We start from the raw sequence: 18,825 nt of genomic DNA on the forward strand, positions 1-18,825 counted from the left end.
CGTGCGCCCCGCAGCCGGCCGCCCCAAGGCAGCGCAGTCCGCTGGCATGGGCCCCGAGGGCGCCCCGGGCTGGGGCTCTGGGCTGAGGCGCTGAAAGCCGCCCTCCCGCCCGCGGGGCCCCGCGCCCGGCCGGCCAGCTCGCCCGCCCGCGGCCATGGCCGTCCGGCCCGGCCTGTGGCCAGCGCTCCTGGGCATAGTCCTCGCCGCCTGGCTCCAAGGCACGGGTGAGTCACGCGCGCGCTCTGGGGAGGCTTGCGGGGGATTGTGCGCGCGAACGCTCGCTGCTATGGGGGGGGGGGGTCCCTGACCCGCGCGGCCGGACCCGTCTGGAAGCCCCCGGAGGCCAAACTTTGCGAGGCGGGACGCGGGGGCCGCCTCTCGCTGCTGCGCAGCTTCCCCGCGCGCTTCCCCGGAAGCCTGGGTTCTGCCAAGTGCTGGAGCAGCTGTCAGCGCGCGGTGCTGGCGAGTGTAAATGCTCCACGCCTCCGGGCGGGGGAAGTTTGCTGGTTGCCCGGCCCCAGAGCAGAGTCGAGGGTTTGAATCAACGCCCGGGGGAGCCTGACTCTGAGAGTCATAGATAGAGGTTTTGACCACATCCCAGTGCCCAGGAAATTGAGGAGGGGGCTTAAGATACCTCTTCCCGGTAGCATCTGACCCAAACAGCTACTCACAATTCCCACTTGGCAACTGGCCTCTGCCCACGTCCAGAACACAGTGTCCTCCTCTGTCCCCGCCACACGCTCGCACACGCACACACTCAGGCGTGGAGGCGCATACACCAGCCCCCAGCCCTTACAGCCTGCACAGTCAAAGGCCCGCGGCCCCTGGCCAGGGCTGTGGCTCCCAGCCTCCTCGGTGCGTGGGGGCCAGAGTTATGCATGGTGGGGCCGCTGCCGCTTTCCCTTCTCCCTTTCCTTGCACCGCCCTTCCTCCTCCCTCAATGTCCCGTTGGCCACCCTAACCTGCTTGGTAACTAGGCTCTCAGCCCACCTCCCTTGGGGTGGGGGGAGTTCCCCTGCATCCTTTGTCTGCTCTCCCTGAGCTTCCACCTAGGCTGAGTTGTTAGGGCCTCCTGATCTCTCCTCCCCACCATCCATGCACTTAGCAGAGCTGAGCTTATGTGGGGGGGGGGGGGGGGGGTCGGGTCATTTGTGTGATCAAGGGGACATGGGGTGCACCCTAGCAATTCTTGATTCCTGCCGCTCTGAGAACCTGGGGGATGCCTCCTACCCTGGCCAGGCCATTGTTAATCCTAGATGTCAGAAGGGAGCTTTGGGGTTCCTGAGGTATGAAACCAGACTGATTAGAGATCAATGAGTGAGCGCTTACACCAGCCCCATGATTGAGGCTGATGGCTGTTTCTTTAAAGGGTCTCTGTGTTGCACATCCTGCACCCATTCTGCCTGGCTGCCCTCCCCACTCTGCCCCCTCAGTCTTCCCTCTACTCTATCCCACCCGTTTTCCAACACCCCATTGTCCCCCCTAAATCCTCACTTTAACAAACCCTTCTGCCCCATGACCTCCCCTTTTAATCCTGACCGAGCCAGGAGGCTGCACTACTGCTGGGTGTGTGTTCCTATGGCACATATATCCGTGTTCGGATCGTGTGTGCAACCCTCAGGGGAGTGCAGGGTTGGTGAGCTGGTCATGGTAAACTGGGGGTGTTCATGCTCCTCACACAGGGGAGGTGTTGCCCGATACCGAGTAGGTGCCCGGGAAATGTTTCCCAAGTCGGCTGTGTGTGAGAGGGCTGTGTGGTCATGCCTGAGCACGTGTGAAGGCTGTGGGTTGGCATGTGTGCCCCGGTGACGATGAGGGCTGGCAGTGTGTATGGCGTTGGTATGTGTGTGGCCAGATGAGCTTGTGTGACGGCTGGCCTCCTGCACATGTGTATGATCGTTGTGAGCAGTTGCACAGGTGAGCATGTGTCGATAAGGGGGTGATGGGTGCTGGTGAGTCAGGGTGCCTCAGCCTGGGGGGTGCCGCATGGATTTCTCAGAAGGTCATAGAGTTGGGGAACCACATCCCTGGTTGGTGGGGCACCTGTTGGGGCCTGGCCCATGGTTGCCCAGGGAGCTGGCAGGTGGGCACTCATGCTGCAGGGCTGCCCTGGAGCAGAGGCTGCCTCTGGGCATGAACTCTCAGGCCTGTGGGAGGAGCCTCTGAACGGCATGCAGGGGCCCTTCTTCTTATCTGGGGCCCCTTACTGCTGTCCCCCACAGGCTCTGGGCACACGTGCCCAGGCAGGCTGGCCCTGAGATGACCCCAGCTCCTCCCACACCTCCTCCCACACCACCCATCATCTCCTCGGCAACAGCAGCCAGTGAAAAATGTGTGTGAGTGGCTGAGGAAGAGACGGCCAGTCAGGCGGCAGGGGGCGCCGGGGGCCAGCAGGACTGCAGCCTCTGGCTCCCCAGGCCAAGGGCCCACCCTCTGTCACTGCTTCACACAAAAGCCTGTCCCTTCAGCACACTCACTGTCTGTGTGCCCCTGCACATGGGGACACTCCCCCACACCCTGTCTCACAGCTTTTTCCCATTCATACCCAGTCACACAGCTGCCACCTGCCTCCCCACCCCTGTGGGCCGCTCACACCTGTTGGATGCCCTGCCACACAGATCTCTGCACTCCTAGGGGGAGGGGCCCATGAGGAGCTGGCTCTCCTGGAAGGTGGTGCTGAGGGGCACTGAGCTGTGGTATTGTCCATCCTTACCTCAACAATCTGTCCTGATGGCCTCTTCCCCGAGCCCCACCCCCATCCTCAGGGCTGGTCCTGGACCCCTCTGTCCACCCCTCACCCCAAACTGGAGCAGTTGGTTGGGGGAGGGTGTCTTAATTCTTTAAGGCTCTCACTTTGCCTTGGGGATGGGTTGGGCTGGGCTTCAGGGCCTCCCAGGTACCCCCAGGAGAGGGCTGGTCCTGTCTGTTCCCTGTTGCCCATGTTGGGAGGGGCTTCCCTCGGGAACCCGGGGATTGGTACTGATCCAGGTACCAAGCCCCCAGCCGTGGGTCACTGGCAGGTTTCTATGAGCAGCCAACTTTGGCCTCAGCCCAGGGCTAGGAGCCCCTCCTGTCTCACATACCTTCCTCCCACCTGGTCCTGCTCTGGGCCCCAGACTTGCAGACCTGCAGTCTCAAAGGCAGGAGCTGCCCTAAGCCCCGGGTAGGGGGACCCCTTCTTCTTGCAAAGGCGGTAGTATTGGGCTTGGCTGCTGCCTGGGAACACGTGTGTCCATATACATGCATGCCTGAGCCTACTCTATCCAGGCCAATCCCCTCCCGCTGCCTCCCCTCACCCCCCCTAGTCCTCCAGCCTGGGGCTGGAAACCTTGCAGTCTCTCTTGGCTCTCCCTTCTCCTTCACGCTTCATGTCTAATCTGTCACTAAGTCCTCCAGCTCGCTTCTACTTGTGACATTGCTCGTGTCCCTCTCCTCTTTTGTCACCGCACCTGCCCCCCCCCAGCCCCTTTCTCCCTCACCTTTCCCACCTGGACCAGTGCAGTGGCCACCCCACTCATCCCCTTTATGTACCTCCTCTACCTTGTTTAATGCCCCTGGTATCTAGGCTGGGACCCCACTAAAAAGACTTCTGTGGCTCACCAGTGCCTGAAGGTGAAGTCCAAACCTGAGTCTGGGGGCACTTAGGGAAACACCTGCATCACCACGCATGACTAGGCTGATCCATTGGAACTTGGCTTTAACTGCTGGTGGGCCAGGCATCCACACCCCCAGTCAAGTTGTGGCTTCTGCACTATAGCTCCCTTGCCTTGCAGGACCTGGTGCCCCTGGCCCCGCCAGCCACACTCCCCATCCTACAGCCCAACGTCTCCTGCTCTGTCCAGACCTAGGCCAAGCCCCCCTGCTGCTGCCAATACAACTGTTCTGTTTATCTCAGCTCCCTCCAAAGGGACTCCCCACCTCCTCCCAGGGCCCACACAGGGGCCATGGCACATCGATGAGCTCTGAGTGGCCGACAGGATGGATTCCTCAGGCCTAGAGAGGCACATGGGGCCTGGGGCAACTGCCAGAGGCCCCTGGCCCAAGTTAGCTATTCATTCATGCCAGTGTTTTCTACGGGTATTGCCACTGTCCACCGCACTATGACCCTGCTGTTAGCCCCCAACATGCTCTGAGTCATGGCCAGTCAAGTTCTTATTTTTTTTCTTTTTTATCCCCTCCATGTGTGTTTGGGTTCTCTGGCTAGGTAAGGAGGGCTGCTATGGCTAGAGAGGGGGGAGAAGTTTACTCTGTCCCCCTTGGCAGCCTTCCCCATCCCTGTCCCTGGACACAGACTGCTTTACTCTGGGGAGGCTGGAAATGGCTCCTGTCCAGGGTAGGAATGAGCAGGTTAAAGCCTCACCATGGGGTGGCTGTGTCTTAGAGCCTCACACGGATGGCAAACCAGCTCATGTGATCATGCATGTTTGTGGGTCCTTCACACAGGTTGTAGGCCCAGGTCTACTAAGCAGGAACTTCCCTGCTCACCCCTCCCCCTCCCAGTCATAGATGTTCCTGGATGGGTGTTTTCTCATGCAAATAATGTCATTCTGGGCACCAAACCTTTAGACTCAAGGCCCTGGAAGGTGGGGCTAAGGGGCATAGAGTCATGGCATTGCCCTTCCTGACCCTGACAAACTGGTCTCATGGCCTCTTCCTCAGGCCCCACCCTGATCCTCAGGAATGGAACTGACACCAAAACTTGGGCTGCTGTGTGCAACACCTATTGGGACTTCTGGTTCCTGAGGCCAAGCACCAGGAGAATCTGGCCCATGAGCCCCAGCCATCCTCGCCACCCAGATGGGAGCTCAGCTTCCTGTGATCAATTCTCCTGGTCCACTCCTTTACCCTTCTTGTCTGCTCCCATGGGAATGGCACTGACAGGTCTTCCTGCCTTCTGGGGAGCCTCAGCCCCCTCTTCCCATCAGGTAGAGTGGAAAGGGCAGGGGCTTTGGAGACAGACAGGTCTAGGTTTCACTCTAAGCCACCTGACCTTGGACAAGTAACTTTTACTACCCAGCCTGTTCCCACATCTTTAGAATAGGGTCATTTCTGCTTCCTGAAGCTATAGTAATGAGATGGTGGTCAACATAGAGAGTGCCCTAGGGTGGAACCTGACATGGAGCAGACCCCTGTGGCTTGTTTATCTCCTTCCTCCATTTTCCCTGGCTTTGAAGGGGCATGAGTTAGGACAGAGCTAGAGTCCTAAGGTGGTGATCAGGGACCAAGCCCAGAGATAAGAGAAGAAAGCATTTGTCACTGTTCCAGCCGCAGGCAGGAGTCCCAGGAAAGAGTCATGCTTTTAATTGGAAGAAGCAACCGCCCCCCACCCCCCACCCCACACAGTCTCCACCCCCTGCAGGGACTTGGGCCTGACTCAGACACCGATTCCTCCAGTGTGCAAAGAGCTTTGTTTGGGATTCTATGAAGGTGATGATTTGGGTGCAGCTTGTCCTGGAACCATGTGCTAATGATCAGCTCTGACACACAGAAAATAGTAGCAAAGGGGGTGGGGTCCCTGGATGGAACTAAATTCTAGTCCCAGCTCTGCCATTCTATTGCTGTGTGACCTTGGACAAGTCACTTAACCTCTCTGGGCTGTTGGCCTCTGTATATTAAAGCATTGGACTTGATGACTCTACTGGAGCAGAGGCTAGTGTGCAGGGAGGCTGCCTTGAGAGCTTGGGGTGGACTGTGCACTCAGCATCAGGTTCCCCCAGGAAACACTCACACATGCTCAGCACCTGCCAAAGGCTCCAGCCACCCCAACGGTAGCTGCCATGTTGCCTTGGAGCCAGGTGGCCGCTGTGGCAGGGCTGAAAGTGGCTGTGAAGCAGAGGTAGGAACTGTGAGTCCCAGCACCCAAGGCAGGAAATAAGGGCCTGCTTTAGCTGGTGAACACCCACATTGGCAAAAACAGGCCTTCTTATGGTCCCAAGAAGGTCATAGTGCCAGTGTCTAAGGCCACCCTCTTCCGAGGCACTAATGTCAGGTGCTACAGGCAGCCGCTGGCCCTCGGGAGCCAGACCCCCAGGCACGTTGAGGAGGTGGTAGAAGGGTTGAGTGGGTAAGCTCTGAAGTCTGAGTTTGGACGAGGACTTGGACTAGGGTGAGGCAAGGGAGGTGCCCAGGGTACAGAAATTAAGTTGTGCAAGGGCAGGGTCGGCCTCCTTAAATTGTGTGCCCTTGGTACCCCCTGTGCCCCACCCTTAGTCCTAGCTGGCAATCTAGCTTTTCCCTGCATTTCAGTTTTCTTGTCTATAAAATGGAGTCATAAAAGGACCCACCTCACAGGGTTGTTGTATGGATTAGGTGGACTAATACATATCATCAGTGTGTCACAGTCCTGACACACAGTAGGCATGCAATGTTAGCAACTGCCGAGGAACGATGTGGCAGAGGACACTGTTCTGTCCTCACCTGGGGGGAGTCTTTGGTGCCATCTTTGCGGGATGGGGTGCAGCTAGGGGTTCAAGTGGGAGGACACAGGCGTGAGGAGAGGCCTGTGTTTTGATTGTCTCTTTTGACACCCAGGAGTAGCGCTTATAGAAGTCCCCTCCCCTCCCCTTCTCCAGGTGTGGTTGTTGACAAACCCAGCCCAGCCCTGTTTGAGATGGGGGAGAGGGAGAGACTCAGAAATCTGGGGAGGCCTGAATGGCAGCTGCTCATCCCTAAGGTAGGCCCCAAAGGGGTAGGTTTTAGGTTCCACTTAGATGGAGGCGGAGGCCCCTGAAGACAGCAGCACCAAGGGCCAGCGCCCTGATGGGTGAGTCTCCCAGAACTCGGACCCTCCCCACACCTAGATGTCAGAGCTGTGTCCATCTGGAAGGCTCAGGGTGACCTTGAGCTCCAGGCAAATATGTGGCTGAGATTTGAGGAGGGGGGGTCAGTCTAGATTGATGGGGCCTGAGAGCTACAACTGCAGGGCCCTTGGGTAGGGAGCTCCGACGATGTACCCTTTCTGCCCTATACCTCCCCAGCCAGGACGGCAGGTGGGCCCCACCCCGCACTGCTCCACCCCAGCACATCCAGCAGAGAGCCTGCCGGCAGTACACCCAGAGCGAGACCTTACTCCCTCCTGATTGGGGCGGAGACCAGATGGAGTTGAGGGGCTGCTGGGTTTTCCCATGTCAGCATCTTTCCAGCCCCCTCACTCCTCCCCGATAAAAGGGTGCTAGGCACAGGCAGGTAGGAATGCTTCCTTAGGATCCCCGCGTGGCGGGAGCCTACCCTGCTTCCCAAAACACCATCCCCACCCCGTTGCCTCGTTGTTTGGGTAGCTTGCCAGGCCGGGGTCCCGGGCTAGATGCGGGCCTCCGGCCAGGCGAGCTGCAGGGCACGTTAGCGGCCGAGGGGCGGCGGGAGTCCGAGCCACTCTCTAGGAGCTCGAGCCCAGGGGATTAGCCATTAGCCACTGCGCCCGTCGGCCCCATAGCCGGCTGGAGCCCTGGGGAGGGGCGCCTCCGGGGGCGTCCTGCCCCGCGGCCCCGCCCCCTCTCGGCGCGGGTGCTGAGAGCGCTGTAAACTCGGGGCAGGGGCAGGGGAAGGGGCGGGATCCCTCCGCCCGCCAGCCCGCCCGCGGCCGCCCGCCGGATTAGTGGCTCTTTGTTCGGGGCCTGTTAACAAGTTCCTGGCTGAGCGCTCGGCTGCCGCCCGGGGAGCGGGCGTCCAGCCTCCCGGCACCGCAGCTCCGCGGCCTCCGCTGCGCCTCGGTTCTCGCACCCAGCTGCACCCCCGCCTCCTCCCCCCCCCCCCCCACCCCGTCTTCCCGGGCCCCGTAGACGTGGCTGGCCGGTGGGTCACACTGGAGATCTGGTGTGCGTGAGACCTCCAGAGCACCCCGGCTGACCTCGCTGCGGAAAGGAGAACGCAGCGTTCCATGATCACCTCCTGCGGGCGAGGGGCTTCGAATGCGCTGCTTGCCCTCGGTCCCATTTCACAGATGTGGGAGGGCACGGCTTCCTGCAGTCCCTGGCCAAACTAGGCAGGGCTGGAGTTGCAATCCAGGTCTTTGACTCCAAATCTCATCTTCCTTCAACTAGAAGAGAAGCTTGGGGCGGAGTGAGGAGGAGCTTTCGGTGGTTGTAGACTTGCTACATTTTTTATTCCTTAATTAACTTCATGATGGTAGCAATCATGGCCCATGCTGGGCTCTCCTGCATCATCTGATCCGAACCTAAGGACAACCCACGAGATAGGTAAGGTTAGTCCCATTTATTAGAAAAGGACACTGAGGCTCAAGAAATGGTAGGGCTGGAACCTTGTTACTGCTCAGCCTGACCCCCTTGCTTACCCTCCCACACCGTGGGTAGCAGAATGCTGTCCTAGGTGGTCATTTACTCTCAAGGCCTTGTCGGGTGCCCCATGGACATGAAAGACTATGGAAGAAAGTCAGGAGACTTTGATACTCTCTGGTCCTGGGCTTATCCCCTCATCTCTCCAAGCTCTTTGCACTGTATATCCTGCCTCCTGACCCCACCTTGGGTGCTTCCTCAACCTAGGCAGGGCTGTCCAGGCCACAGAATTTTGAATATAAATCCACCTGGGGGTTGGCTTTCCAACTTGCCCCAGGCCACACATCGTCAGGTGGCTGAGACTGTTCAAAGCCACTTTGTTACAAGGAGGAATCCTTCTCAGTAACCTCCCCCAGATGGTTCTTGGCTCCTCCTTCTGACAAAAGGAGGATTCCCCCTTTTCAGTTATTTAAGACAGGGCTCCTCCCTGGCCCCATCTGCCCTTTCCAGGCCAGGCACCACCAGTCCTCTCTGCTGTTTCTCATGTAGCATGGTTGTAAGCCCCTTCCCTGTCCCCTACATTCCTGTTGTCTGCCTCTGGATGTCAGTCCCAGGAGTTCATCCCACTGTGATACAATGCTCTGGCACGAACTATCACAGGATACTAAGTGTAGCTGTTGCAAATATTAGGAAACCCAACCCAAAGTTACTTAAGCAAAAAAAAAAAAAAAAAAAAAAGGATTTATTGGTGCATGCAACTAAAAGGTAGTCTAGCTTCAGGCATGGTTGGATCCAGAAAAAAACGGCATGGCCAGGATCCATGCCTCATCTCTGCTCTTTTGGGGGACTGGCACCACTCTCCAACAACCTCTCCCTTCACAGTCCCAAGGTGGCTGCCCCAACTTACCAGGGCTACATCCTTGCAGGCCCAGCCCAGGGGGAAGGAGAGAGCATCTCTTCCCTCAGCCATCCAACACATGTCCTGGTCCTTCCCCATTGGGCCAACTCAAGTGCTGTGCCATGTGAGCCAGTCCCCACAGCCAGCAGTTAGGGTTTTGCCATTTAGCCTGGGTCCAAGCCACCTATGCCACTGTCCTATTTGCGACCATTTGCAGCTTGTTCACCAGGAAGAGATGGGCACATTGTCCTCAGATTTAACCAGTGTGTCATCAATACAGTTTGCCCAAATATTTAATCAAAATGCTGAATAGCACCAAGGACACAGCCTGAGGCTCAAAGGTAAAGACCCAAGTTTGGATTTGGATTGACCTTAGCTATTTAATCAGCTGTGTTACAAACAATGCCAGCCATTCAACAGGTTTTACATTCCCTTAAGTGTTCTGTCATCTGGTTCATGTATCTCCATTTGCAGATCCTGAGATATTTTATCAGGTGCCTGGCTGAAATCCAGACACACTGTTTCCAGTCTGGCCCTGATCTACCAGAACAGTAACTATAATAAGGGAAGCTGGTCTGGAGTGATGGGTCTGTCGGAGTCCCAGTATGTCTCTCTGTGTTACCACTTTCCTTAGTCATCTGTAGTTGACAGAGAAGCTCCACCAGAATCATGCTTGAGATTGGCGTCAGGTCATCATGCTGTGGCCCCTTCAGGACATTTGTTGGGTTTTATATTTGTCTGGCTTCCATTCCAGGAATGGACATGACCAGCATGGAAAGATGGCCCAAAACCAAGGACAAAAACATTGACAAGAGACATGGAGTAGAGAAGCATGCAGGGCAGTCTGAGCTCAGGTCCAGCTGAGGCTTGTGGGAAATGCCAAAGCCACATGGTGCAGGAGGGGGCTTGGAGGAGGAAGACTAGGAAAGGGCAAGGCTGCTGACTGGGGAGCTCTGGGAAGCCAGCCTTCCCATCCCACCATTTTGCAGCTGAGGACACTGAACTGGAAGGGCAGGACAAACTCTAGTAAGAAGGCACCGAAAACCAAGAAGACATGATCAGAGAGGCCAAGGGGTTGTTTTGAATGAGTTCAAGTTTCTGGGGCCAGACAGATCCCACCCCAACCATTGAGGCCCGCTGCTGGGCTCCGAGGAAGTGGGAATGGGAGTGGTCATGGGGCAGGAGATGATGAGCTGCCGTCTGCTTTTCCAAAGAGGAGGCAAGTTGATTCAGTGAATGAATCAGGGGTTTTCAAGTGCAAGCAACAAAATTGATTCTCAAAATTTAAGCGAAAAAGGGAAAGTACCGGCGAGAAATTGGGTTGTTGGAGAAGGGCCAAGAGACTTAAAAAGTAGGCCCTGAAGTGAGAAAGGAACCAGGAAAGGGGAAAGTACTTACCTGTCTCATTGGGCCCTGCTGCTGAGATCAGGGGCCCCCCAAGTTCCCACGAAGGTTGTATACAAAAGGGGAAGGTCATGAGGGCTCAGAGCTTTCCTGACACTATTCTAGAGACCTTCTTTCTCCATGTCCTTTGGGTTCACACAGCCAGAGGTCCATTTTTGAGACTCATACATTCTTCTCAAGACCCCTATACTTTCAGAAATCTGGCTCTACTGGGGGAGAGGGGCAGGGGCTGTCTTTGGTGTGAGTTTCCTGAAGCCCACCACCCAAAGGCCAGGATGCCCTTCTGAGGGTGGTCAGTATTCCCTCCTCAGCAGTGATGTGCTGGTAAAAGTTTAACACTTGGCACTCTGGGAGAGCTGGGGGACTGGTTTGCCAATTTCCATGGTGTAAATACTCCCACTGTGGCCTATTTTAAGCTACCAATGTGATATCAGCTGGCTTGAAAAATTCTACAAATTTTAATTATGGTCTGTCTTTAGCAAAGGTGAGCTGGCTGTAGCACACTGCTATTCCCTGGTCACCGTGAAGAAGTGGTCACAAGGAGAGAGTGACAGAGGGTCTTTAGGTCTCTGCCTGTAGACCCACCGATGTCCCCAGGCTTGGAGGGGCTGCTCCTTCTGGACACCAGGCTCTTTGGTGGGCTGAGGGTGGGGAGTCACTTAGGCACCAGAGCCACTAACAGCCAGGGTTCTGCCGGTGATGGTGTGGGTTAGAAGCTTAAACTGGGTGACGTTAGGTAGCGTCAGCTCTCTGCACCTCAGTTTCCTCATCCAGAAAATATGGATAATGAGAGGCTCCTACCTCATAGGGTTGCAAGGACTAAATGAGGTATTCCATGTGGAACAACTTAGCCCCATTCAGGCCCACAGTAAATGCTCAGTGCATGGGAGGTGCTGCGATGCTATGTGGACTGCACCAAGTACGCTCACTTTAGGCCTCTGTGACCACACCCCTAAAGCATAAGGAAGTGGAGCATGAGGTCCCTGGCTGACAGCACTGACAGAGAGCCTCAAGGGCAAGACCCTGCAGGTCTGGAATCTTGGGAAGGTGCTTATTCTGGGGTGACAAGCTTTCATGGAAGGGTTTGAGAAGGAAAGTTGATGTGGTGAAGGATGACTCACCCCCGGTGACTTGGCCAGGTATGACTCCTAACAGCCTGGAGGCGGGGTGGGGTGTAAGGATGAGCAGAGAGGTGGCAGGGGCCATAGCGACATTTGAGAGCCTAGATTGGCCGGGCATGGATAACCTACCTGCTGGCCTGTAGGGTGGACTGTGGCTTCGGGGCTCGTCCCTGGCCACCACCTCTCCCCTCCCCCCGCCACTCCCCGCCATGCTCTGCTTCTGAGCTCTGGCGGTCCCTAAGGTCATAAGAAAGGGACTCCACCTGGGACCTTGGCATGTGGTGGCATTGGACCAGACAGTGAACGGATGGGGCAGGGCACAGGCATGCCATAGTGACAGTGTGTGTACAGGGGAGCCAGGAGGCACAGCCCAGCAGAAGCAGACAGTGCCTGCGGGGGACCAACAAGCGATAGGGCTGGCTGCATCGTTGAGCTGGGGAGAGACAGGAGGTGAATGGTGTTTAAGGAAGATTAATCTGGCAGCGCATCGAGGATAGATTGGGAGCAGGGTGAGGCTGGAGGCAAGGAGACCAGCCAGGAGGCTGTGGTGGTCATCCAGGCAAGAAATGATGAGGCCCCCCCTTCCCAGAGAGCAAGCAGCAGGGATAGAGTGAGAGATGGTTGTGGGAGACATTTGAAAGGAGGAGCCTCTGGATGTTACATGTGGAAGGCATGGGACCAGGAAGAGGCAAACATGATTCAGAGCTTTTGAGCCACGGGAAGTGATGTCAGAAAGAGAAAATGGCTTGGGAGCTGTGTAATGAATGAGAAAGAAGCCGGGAGAGCAACAAGGCCCCACAGTACTGGGGGCCCCAACCAGGGAGCTCCACCCTGCCAGGCCCTCTCCAGAGCATGGCCATCAGTCTGGGCACTTTGGCCATAAGCAACAGAAACTGGCTCTGCCCCATGGGAAACCAAGGGGTAGACTTAAAGTCATGTCCTAAGAGAGAAGTCCTCAAAGGTCTGGGTGGCGACGGGGTTGTGTTATTTAATTTAAGGCACTGGAGGCAGGAAAGGAGAAAGTGGATTTGCTTTGTTCTGTGTAGCCCCAGAGAGCAGGGTCAGGACCAGCAAGTGAGAGGCGCAGGAGGCTGAGAAGTACCTTCCTAACAAGCAGTGACATGGGTAGATTTAGCAGGAAGTGAGCTCCCAGTCGGTGGGGCTGTTGGAACATTCCCTGTTGGGACCTGTCAAGGAGACCATGGGTGGGAGGCAGGTGGCCTTGGTGAGGCTTCGTGATAAAGGGGAAAAGATGGGGCTCCAGAACGGACTCGGACTCCTCTCAGGCCCACCCTCACTCATTGTCCTTGAGGAGTTTCTTGCCCTTTGGGAACTGGGCTTTCCGGAGATTTGACCCCATCTCGTGAGGTGTTGTAGTTTCTCTGTAGTTTTGAGTACTCAACACATGGTCTCATGGGCATAGCACCCCTACCCTCCCTTAGGTGACCTCCTCCCCAATACCATGTGGTCCTGTTGGGACTGTCAGTCATAGGGTTCCATCCGTCCCCCAGGGAAAGCATCTTCATGGGCAAATCCTGATGGAGATCCTGGGCAACATGAATTGATCCCAAGTGGCCACATGACCAACCAGGATTCTTTTCATGGCTTTTCTCACTTGCAGGTGGAGAAGTTGCCATCTCTGCCTCTGGGTTTAGCCTGTGAAGATGCAGGTGGGAATGTTGGACCAGTGGTAGCTACTTCCCCCTTGTGTGGAGAGAGCCTGTCTGGTGAGAAGAGTGAGGCCAATACACAGGCAAATCAGAGACAAACAGAAGGGAAGATTGTCCCAAGGCCCTGGAGACTCAGTTCCCTGAACTTTTCTATCAGTCCTGTGAACTGCCCCAACAGCCTTTCCGGCCCTTAAGCCAAGAACTTCCTGTTTTAGGCTTCTGCCAGTGTGGATTGGGTTTTGGTACCCTGTACCCGAAAGAGGCCTGGCACAGGATCTCAGGAGGAACACATGATGATGTGAGCAAGGCACCCAAAGGTGGCAGTGTGCAGGGCATTCACCCTCCAGGTAGCAGATGCAACATTCTAAAAAATAGAGAATGCACACACAAAAAAATCCAGATTTCAGGCTTCCCTTGAAAAATCAGATATAGGGGGCACCTGGGTGGCTCAGTCACCTAGTGTCCGACTTTGGATCAGGTCATGATCTCATGGTTGGTGGGTTCAAGCCCCACGTCAGGCTCTGTGCTGAAAGCTCAGAGCCTGGAGCCTGCTTCAGATTCTAGGTCTCCCTCTCTCTCTGCCCCTCCCCCGCTCATGCTCTGTCTTTTTCTGTCTCTCAAAAATAAATAAATGTTAAAACGTTTTCAGAAAGGAAAAAAGAAAAATCAGACCTGGGCACTATGAGCCCATTTCCCTGGGTCGGCAGGAGCTAGGACCAGGCTGTCACCTTGACAGGTGTGCACCCCCACTGCCCATGTGCACAAGGCTGCATTCTCCACCCCACACAGTGCTCTGCACATAGCAAGCCCTAAAAACATGTGCAGGCACACTCCTTCCCTTTCCCTCCCTTCCAGCAAGGAGAGCCTGTTTGGGGCTCTCACAAATGTTTGGGGCATCACATTTCACCTGTTCAGTTTGAGGCAGTGGCAGATGGGCAGGTGCAAACATCTAAAAGATCACTGGAAAGCCAGGACTGGCACTTTGAGATGCAATGAGGGTGGGAAGTGGAGATGAAAGACCCATTCCTAAGGAGCTGGTCATGGGTACCGTGAGCTCAGATCCCATTCTAAAGAGCGATTGGGGAATGGCTGCAATTGAGATGGAAAAGGAAAATTTGGGAGGAGATTCTGAGGAAGCCAGAAGCAGACCAAAGAGAGAGCAATAGGATCCAGGAAATTTTTAAGTTTTGAGCAGGGCTGGGAGGCAGCCACAAGGAAGGCTGCAAGGAAGGAGCATGCAGATGAGGCCTGGAGGACCTGTGCGCTGGGAGGAGGCCACAAGGAGCTGCTCGGGACCTATGCAGAAGCCCAGAGCCAGCATTAGAGAGTGGGGAAGAGTGGGTGCCAGGACACAGAGGACACTCAGAAATTATAGAGCTGGGGTACAAGGATATGAGCCAGAAAAGGCTTGGGTTCTGGTGGATGCTTCAGAGGAGGAACCCGAGCAAAGGGGGCAGGGGCAAGACAAGCTTGACTGCTGAGTGTTTGCAAAGCACTTGCACCTAACCTCTCTGCAGGTAGGTTCAGAGGTGAAGTGACCTCACAAAGTCACATGGCAGCCACCACAGAGCCAGGTCGCAGCCCTAGCCCCTCTGTGTGCCATCTGCAGAAGGGGGTGGGGCAGAAGGCCCAGGGCCCTAGTGAGTTTTTGAGGGAGGTGGAGAGGATGGCCTGGGGGACAGGGCTAGGTGAAGGTGGGGGCACACCTGTCATTAAGCGTTGATGGAGCACCTCCTGGGTGCCAGGCTAGGTGTTTCGCACTATAGATACTCAGTGAGCAAGGCAGGTGCTGGCCCTACCTTGAGGAACTCACTCTAGTGGGAGGAGATGGGAAGGAACTCACTCTAGTGGGAGGAGATGACCATAAACTGGTAGATTCAGATAATGAGGAATGTTCTCCAGGAGTTGGAAGGCAGGCAGAGAGGGCCACGTGACCACATGACCATGAGTGGGCTCATGCGGGCGTGCTGGGTGCCAGGTTAGACTGGATGGTCAGACCTCTCTGAGGTGGTGAGGTATGAGCTGAGACCTGAATGACAGGAGATCCAACTGTGGGTGCAGCAGCCTGGAGGTGGGAATGAACTTGGCTACTAAAGGGTCCACTGTGGTCTGGGCGCAGGGACGTGGAGTTAGGTGAAGAGAGAGCATAATGACGTACCTCTGTGTTCATTTATGCTACATGCCCCCTTGCCTACCAGAAAGGCACAAAATTGCAAAGCAGATCTGAGAAGTCCAACAGGGATAAGGAAAGTGACTAGGAGAAGAGGGTGCAGCACGAGAGAGCCCAGGTCTGGAGAGGCTAGACACTGTCCTGGACTGGCAGTCAGGAGGCCTGGGTCCCAGGACTGCTCTGTATTCAGAATGCGAGCCCCTGGCCGGATGTTCTCCTCTGCCTCATTTGTGAAATGAAGCAAATGATCCAGAATGACCCAGCTCTGGGCTTTCATGGAGGTGATCCTGAGGCAGGGGCAGGCAGAGGGCAGTCAGTTAAGTGTCCAACTCTTGATCTCAGGGTTGCGAGTTCAAGCCCCACCTTAGGCTCCACGCTGAGCATGAAGCCTACTTTAAAAAAAATTTTTTTTGTTTTTAAATTAACCATTTTAAAGTACACAATTTAGTGGCATTTAGTACACTCACAATGCTGTGCAACCATCACCTCTATTTAGTTTCAAAATATTTTCTTCACCCCAAGGGACACCCTGTTAACAGTCACTTCCCATTCCCCCTTCCCCCAGCCCCTGGCAACACCAGCTTGCTGTCTGTCCCTACGGATTTGCCTATTCTGGGTATTTCATGTAAAATTGAATTATACAACATGTGGCCTTTTGTGTCTGGCTTCTTTCACTGAGCGAAATGTTTTCCAGGTTCATCCATGTTGTAGCATGTATCAGTACCTCATTCCTTTTTACGGCCGAACAATATTCCATTGTATGGATCGACCACATTTTGTTTATCCGTTATCATCCATTTGGGTTGTTTTCACCTTTTGGCTATTGTGAATAGTGCTGCTTTGAATACTCATGTGCAAATATTTGTTTAAAACCCCATTTTCAGTTATCTTTGGTATAAACCTAGGAGTGGAATTGCTGGGTCAAATGGTAATTCTAGGGTTTAATTTTGAGGAAATGCCAAATTGTTTTCCTCAGCAACTGCACCATTTTATGTTGCATGCATGAGCATGAGGGTTCCAGTTTTTCTACATCTTAACGTTTACTTCTGACACATTAAATTCTTGCAAAAATTGTTTTTCTCTTCTCCTGGTGCTCCTGCTTTACTAATGCCTGAGTCCCTGGGGAGCCTGCCACTAGGCCAGCCAGCCCTGCCTGGTGAGGGTCTCATGGTCCAGAACTGGCATCCAAGGGCAGGTCGAGGGGACTGGGGCAGCTGGGGACACGCAGTCCTGCAGCAGGCAATGGGGTCAGGCTGGCTGTCAGAGATGGGGCTGGGCCTTTCTCTGCCCTCTGAGACTCCTGTTTCCCTCTGCCCCCTCCCTCCTCCTCTGTGCATGCCCCCAGCCAGGAGCTGCCCTCGCCACCCCTCTGCTCCGTTTTGTGTGTGTGTCTCATCACCAGGATAAATGTAGCTACAAACAATGCGACGGGCTGGGTGCTAATTTGTCAGACGCAGTGCACGGCTGTGATTCCGAATACATTAACATTTTCACATGAAATCATTTCAATTTTTAGTGATTAAGAAGTATTTGTTTTAAAGCATCAGGATGATTTACTGCAGGCCTGGAGGGCGGTGGGGGGCAGGGGCAGGGGAGCCCCAGATGTGATGTCATTCACGGGCACCCGCGCAAGCAGAGCTCACGCCAGTCATCACCCTACTCCCACCTGTGTCCATCACAGGCTTCCTGGACGTGGGGCTGCTGCAAGGAGCGGGCATGTGGCAGGACCAGGTGGTGGAGACAGGGAGGTGTGAGGGCCCCTTGAAGGTACTGGGACCCTGAAGCCTCAGCCCCTACTCTCTTCCCCCCTCTTCTCCATGTCATTCAAGACTCACTGAAAGTCACCTCCTCAGAGAGGCTCTCGTTGGCCCTCTAACCTCAAGTAGCGGCTTAACTTCTGTCTTATTTCCTTCACAGCACTTTGCAATATCAGAGGTGACCTCCTTTACTGATTTCTTTACTTTTTATCCCCCCCACCCCCAGGATTAGAACACAAGCTTCTTGAGGGACTGTGACCTGCTCCCTGCTATATCACCTATGCCTAGAACAGGCCTGGCACTAAGTAGAAGCTCAGTATTTGTTGGCTGGATAAGTGGATGGAGGGAGGGAGGGAGGGAGGGAGGGAGGGATGGGTACAGAAGGGCATAGAAGACCCCTCACCATACCATGTATCCTGTCATCCTTGAATCAAGCCCTCTGTGACTTGAGGAATCCCAGCCCTTCCCCAGCAAGCCACCTCTGGTGTGCCAGACTCTGAGCACCTAGGAAATACAGGTTCATTAGCACTGGGGCTGTACTCATAGGCTCCAACCCGCCCCCCAACTCTTCCTCATCACTTCCATTCTTTAGAACCTGTCTATGCCTCCCTCGCAGGATGGATGGGAGCTGCCATAAGGGGCTCCCAAGGGTTTTGGACAGACGATTTCCTTCAGATCCCAGATGCTGCCAGCCCCCTCCTCCCCTCCTAGGGGCTCTCAAGCAGGATGGCCTCCCCAGAGCAGCTCACAGGGCAGCCAAGGTCTGGGCATGAAGGATTTGCCTGCAGGGGGCATGTGTGTGGCATGAATCTGTTTATGTACTAGTGTGTGTGTGATAGGAGGTCCTCAGAGCTTTGCCAAGTGAGAATCAGGCTCCTGCTGGCCTCACTCCACAGTAGCCACTCGGGAGGCCCTTCCTCACCCTTCTGCACCTCCAAAACTTCTGTGGCCCCTCACTCCACCCCCGTACCCCCAGATCAGACCCCTCCTCCCCCACCTTACCCCAGTGAAAAGAAAATAACTGGAAGCTTTTATCGTTCAGCAGAAGCAACATCAGAAAACAATTATTGTTTTAATTACCTGCTGTCGCCGTACAAGACAGGGAGGTTGTAAAACGCGATAAAATCTTTCATGTTAATGGACTGCCAGCCTGGGCCAGGGCACGATTTATGGGACTGCAGCTGGCAATTCCAGTCAGCTGGTGTAGAGGCCCCAGGCCCCCCTCTCCCTGTCCCTAAGGCCAGGTCTCCAATGCCAAGGGTGATATAGCAGCACAGACACAGGAGCATCCTGGAGGCTCCATTCCCTGCAGGGTGAACCTTGGATTGACCCCTCTTTCTGCTCCATGGAAGACATGCCAGTGTTAGGCTGGCTCCCTTAAGTAGGCCCTCTGCCCATGACCCTGCTCTGCTGTGGCCACCCCCAGCCTCTGGCCACACGGGGCCATTGCCCTGGGCAGCATCTTGGATTCCAGCACTTCCCAGACTTGGTCCTGCCCTGAGCCCTGTCACCTCGAACCTGTCTCTTCCTTCTCTCCCTCCCTCTACCTCCTAGAGCCTGACTGCTGACCACTG

At 55.3% G+C, this 18,825-nt stretch overlaps 1 protein-coding gene across 2 annotated transcripts in view; it reads left to right on the forward strand.

Moving 5' to 3' along the window:
- The first annotated feature begins 102 nt into the window (after window positions 1-102).
- The window catches only part of UNC5A (unc-5 netrin receptor A), a 61,735-nt gene continuing 43,012 nt past the window's right edge, over window positions 103-18,825 (forward strand). For both annotated transcript variants that reach the window (XM_040446012.1, XM_040446021.1), the window contains exon 1: window positions 103-224. In XM_040446012.1, coding sequence (XP_040301946.1) covers window positions 155-224 — 70 coding nt within the window. In that variant the 5' untranslated portion in view covers window positions 103-154. The remainder of the gene's footprint in view (window positions 225-18,825) is intronic.

This window comes from Herpailurus yagouaroundi, unplaced genomic scaffold, assembly GCF_014898765.1.
Source record: "Herpailurus yagouaroundi ecotype Mexico unplaced genomic scaffold, PumYag 29, whole genome shotgun sequence".
Lineage (NCBI taxonomy): Eukaryota > Metazoa > Chordata > Mammalia > Carnivora > Felidae > Herpailurus > Herpailurus yagouaroundi.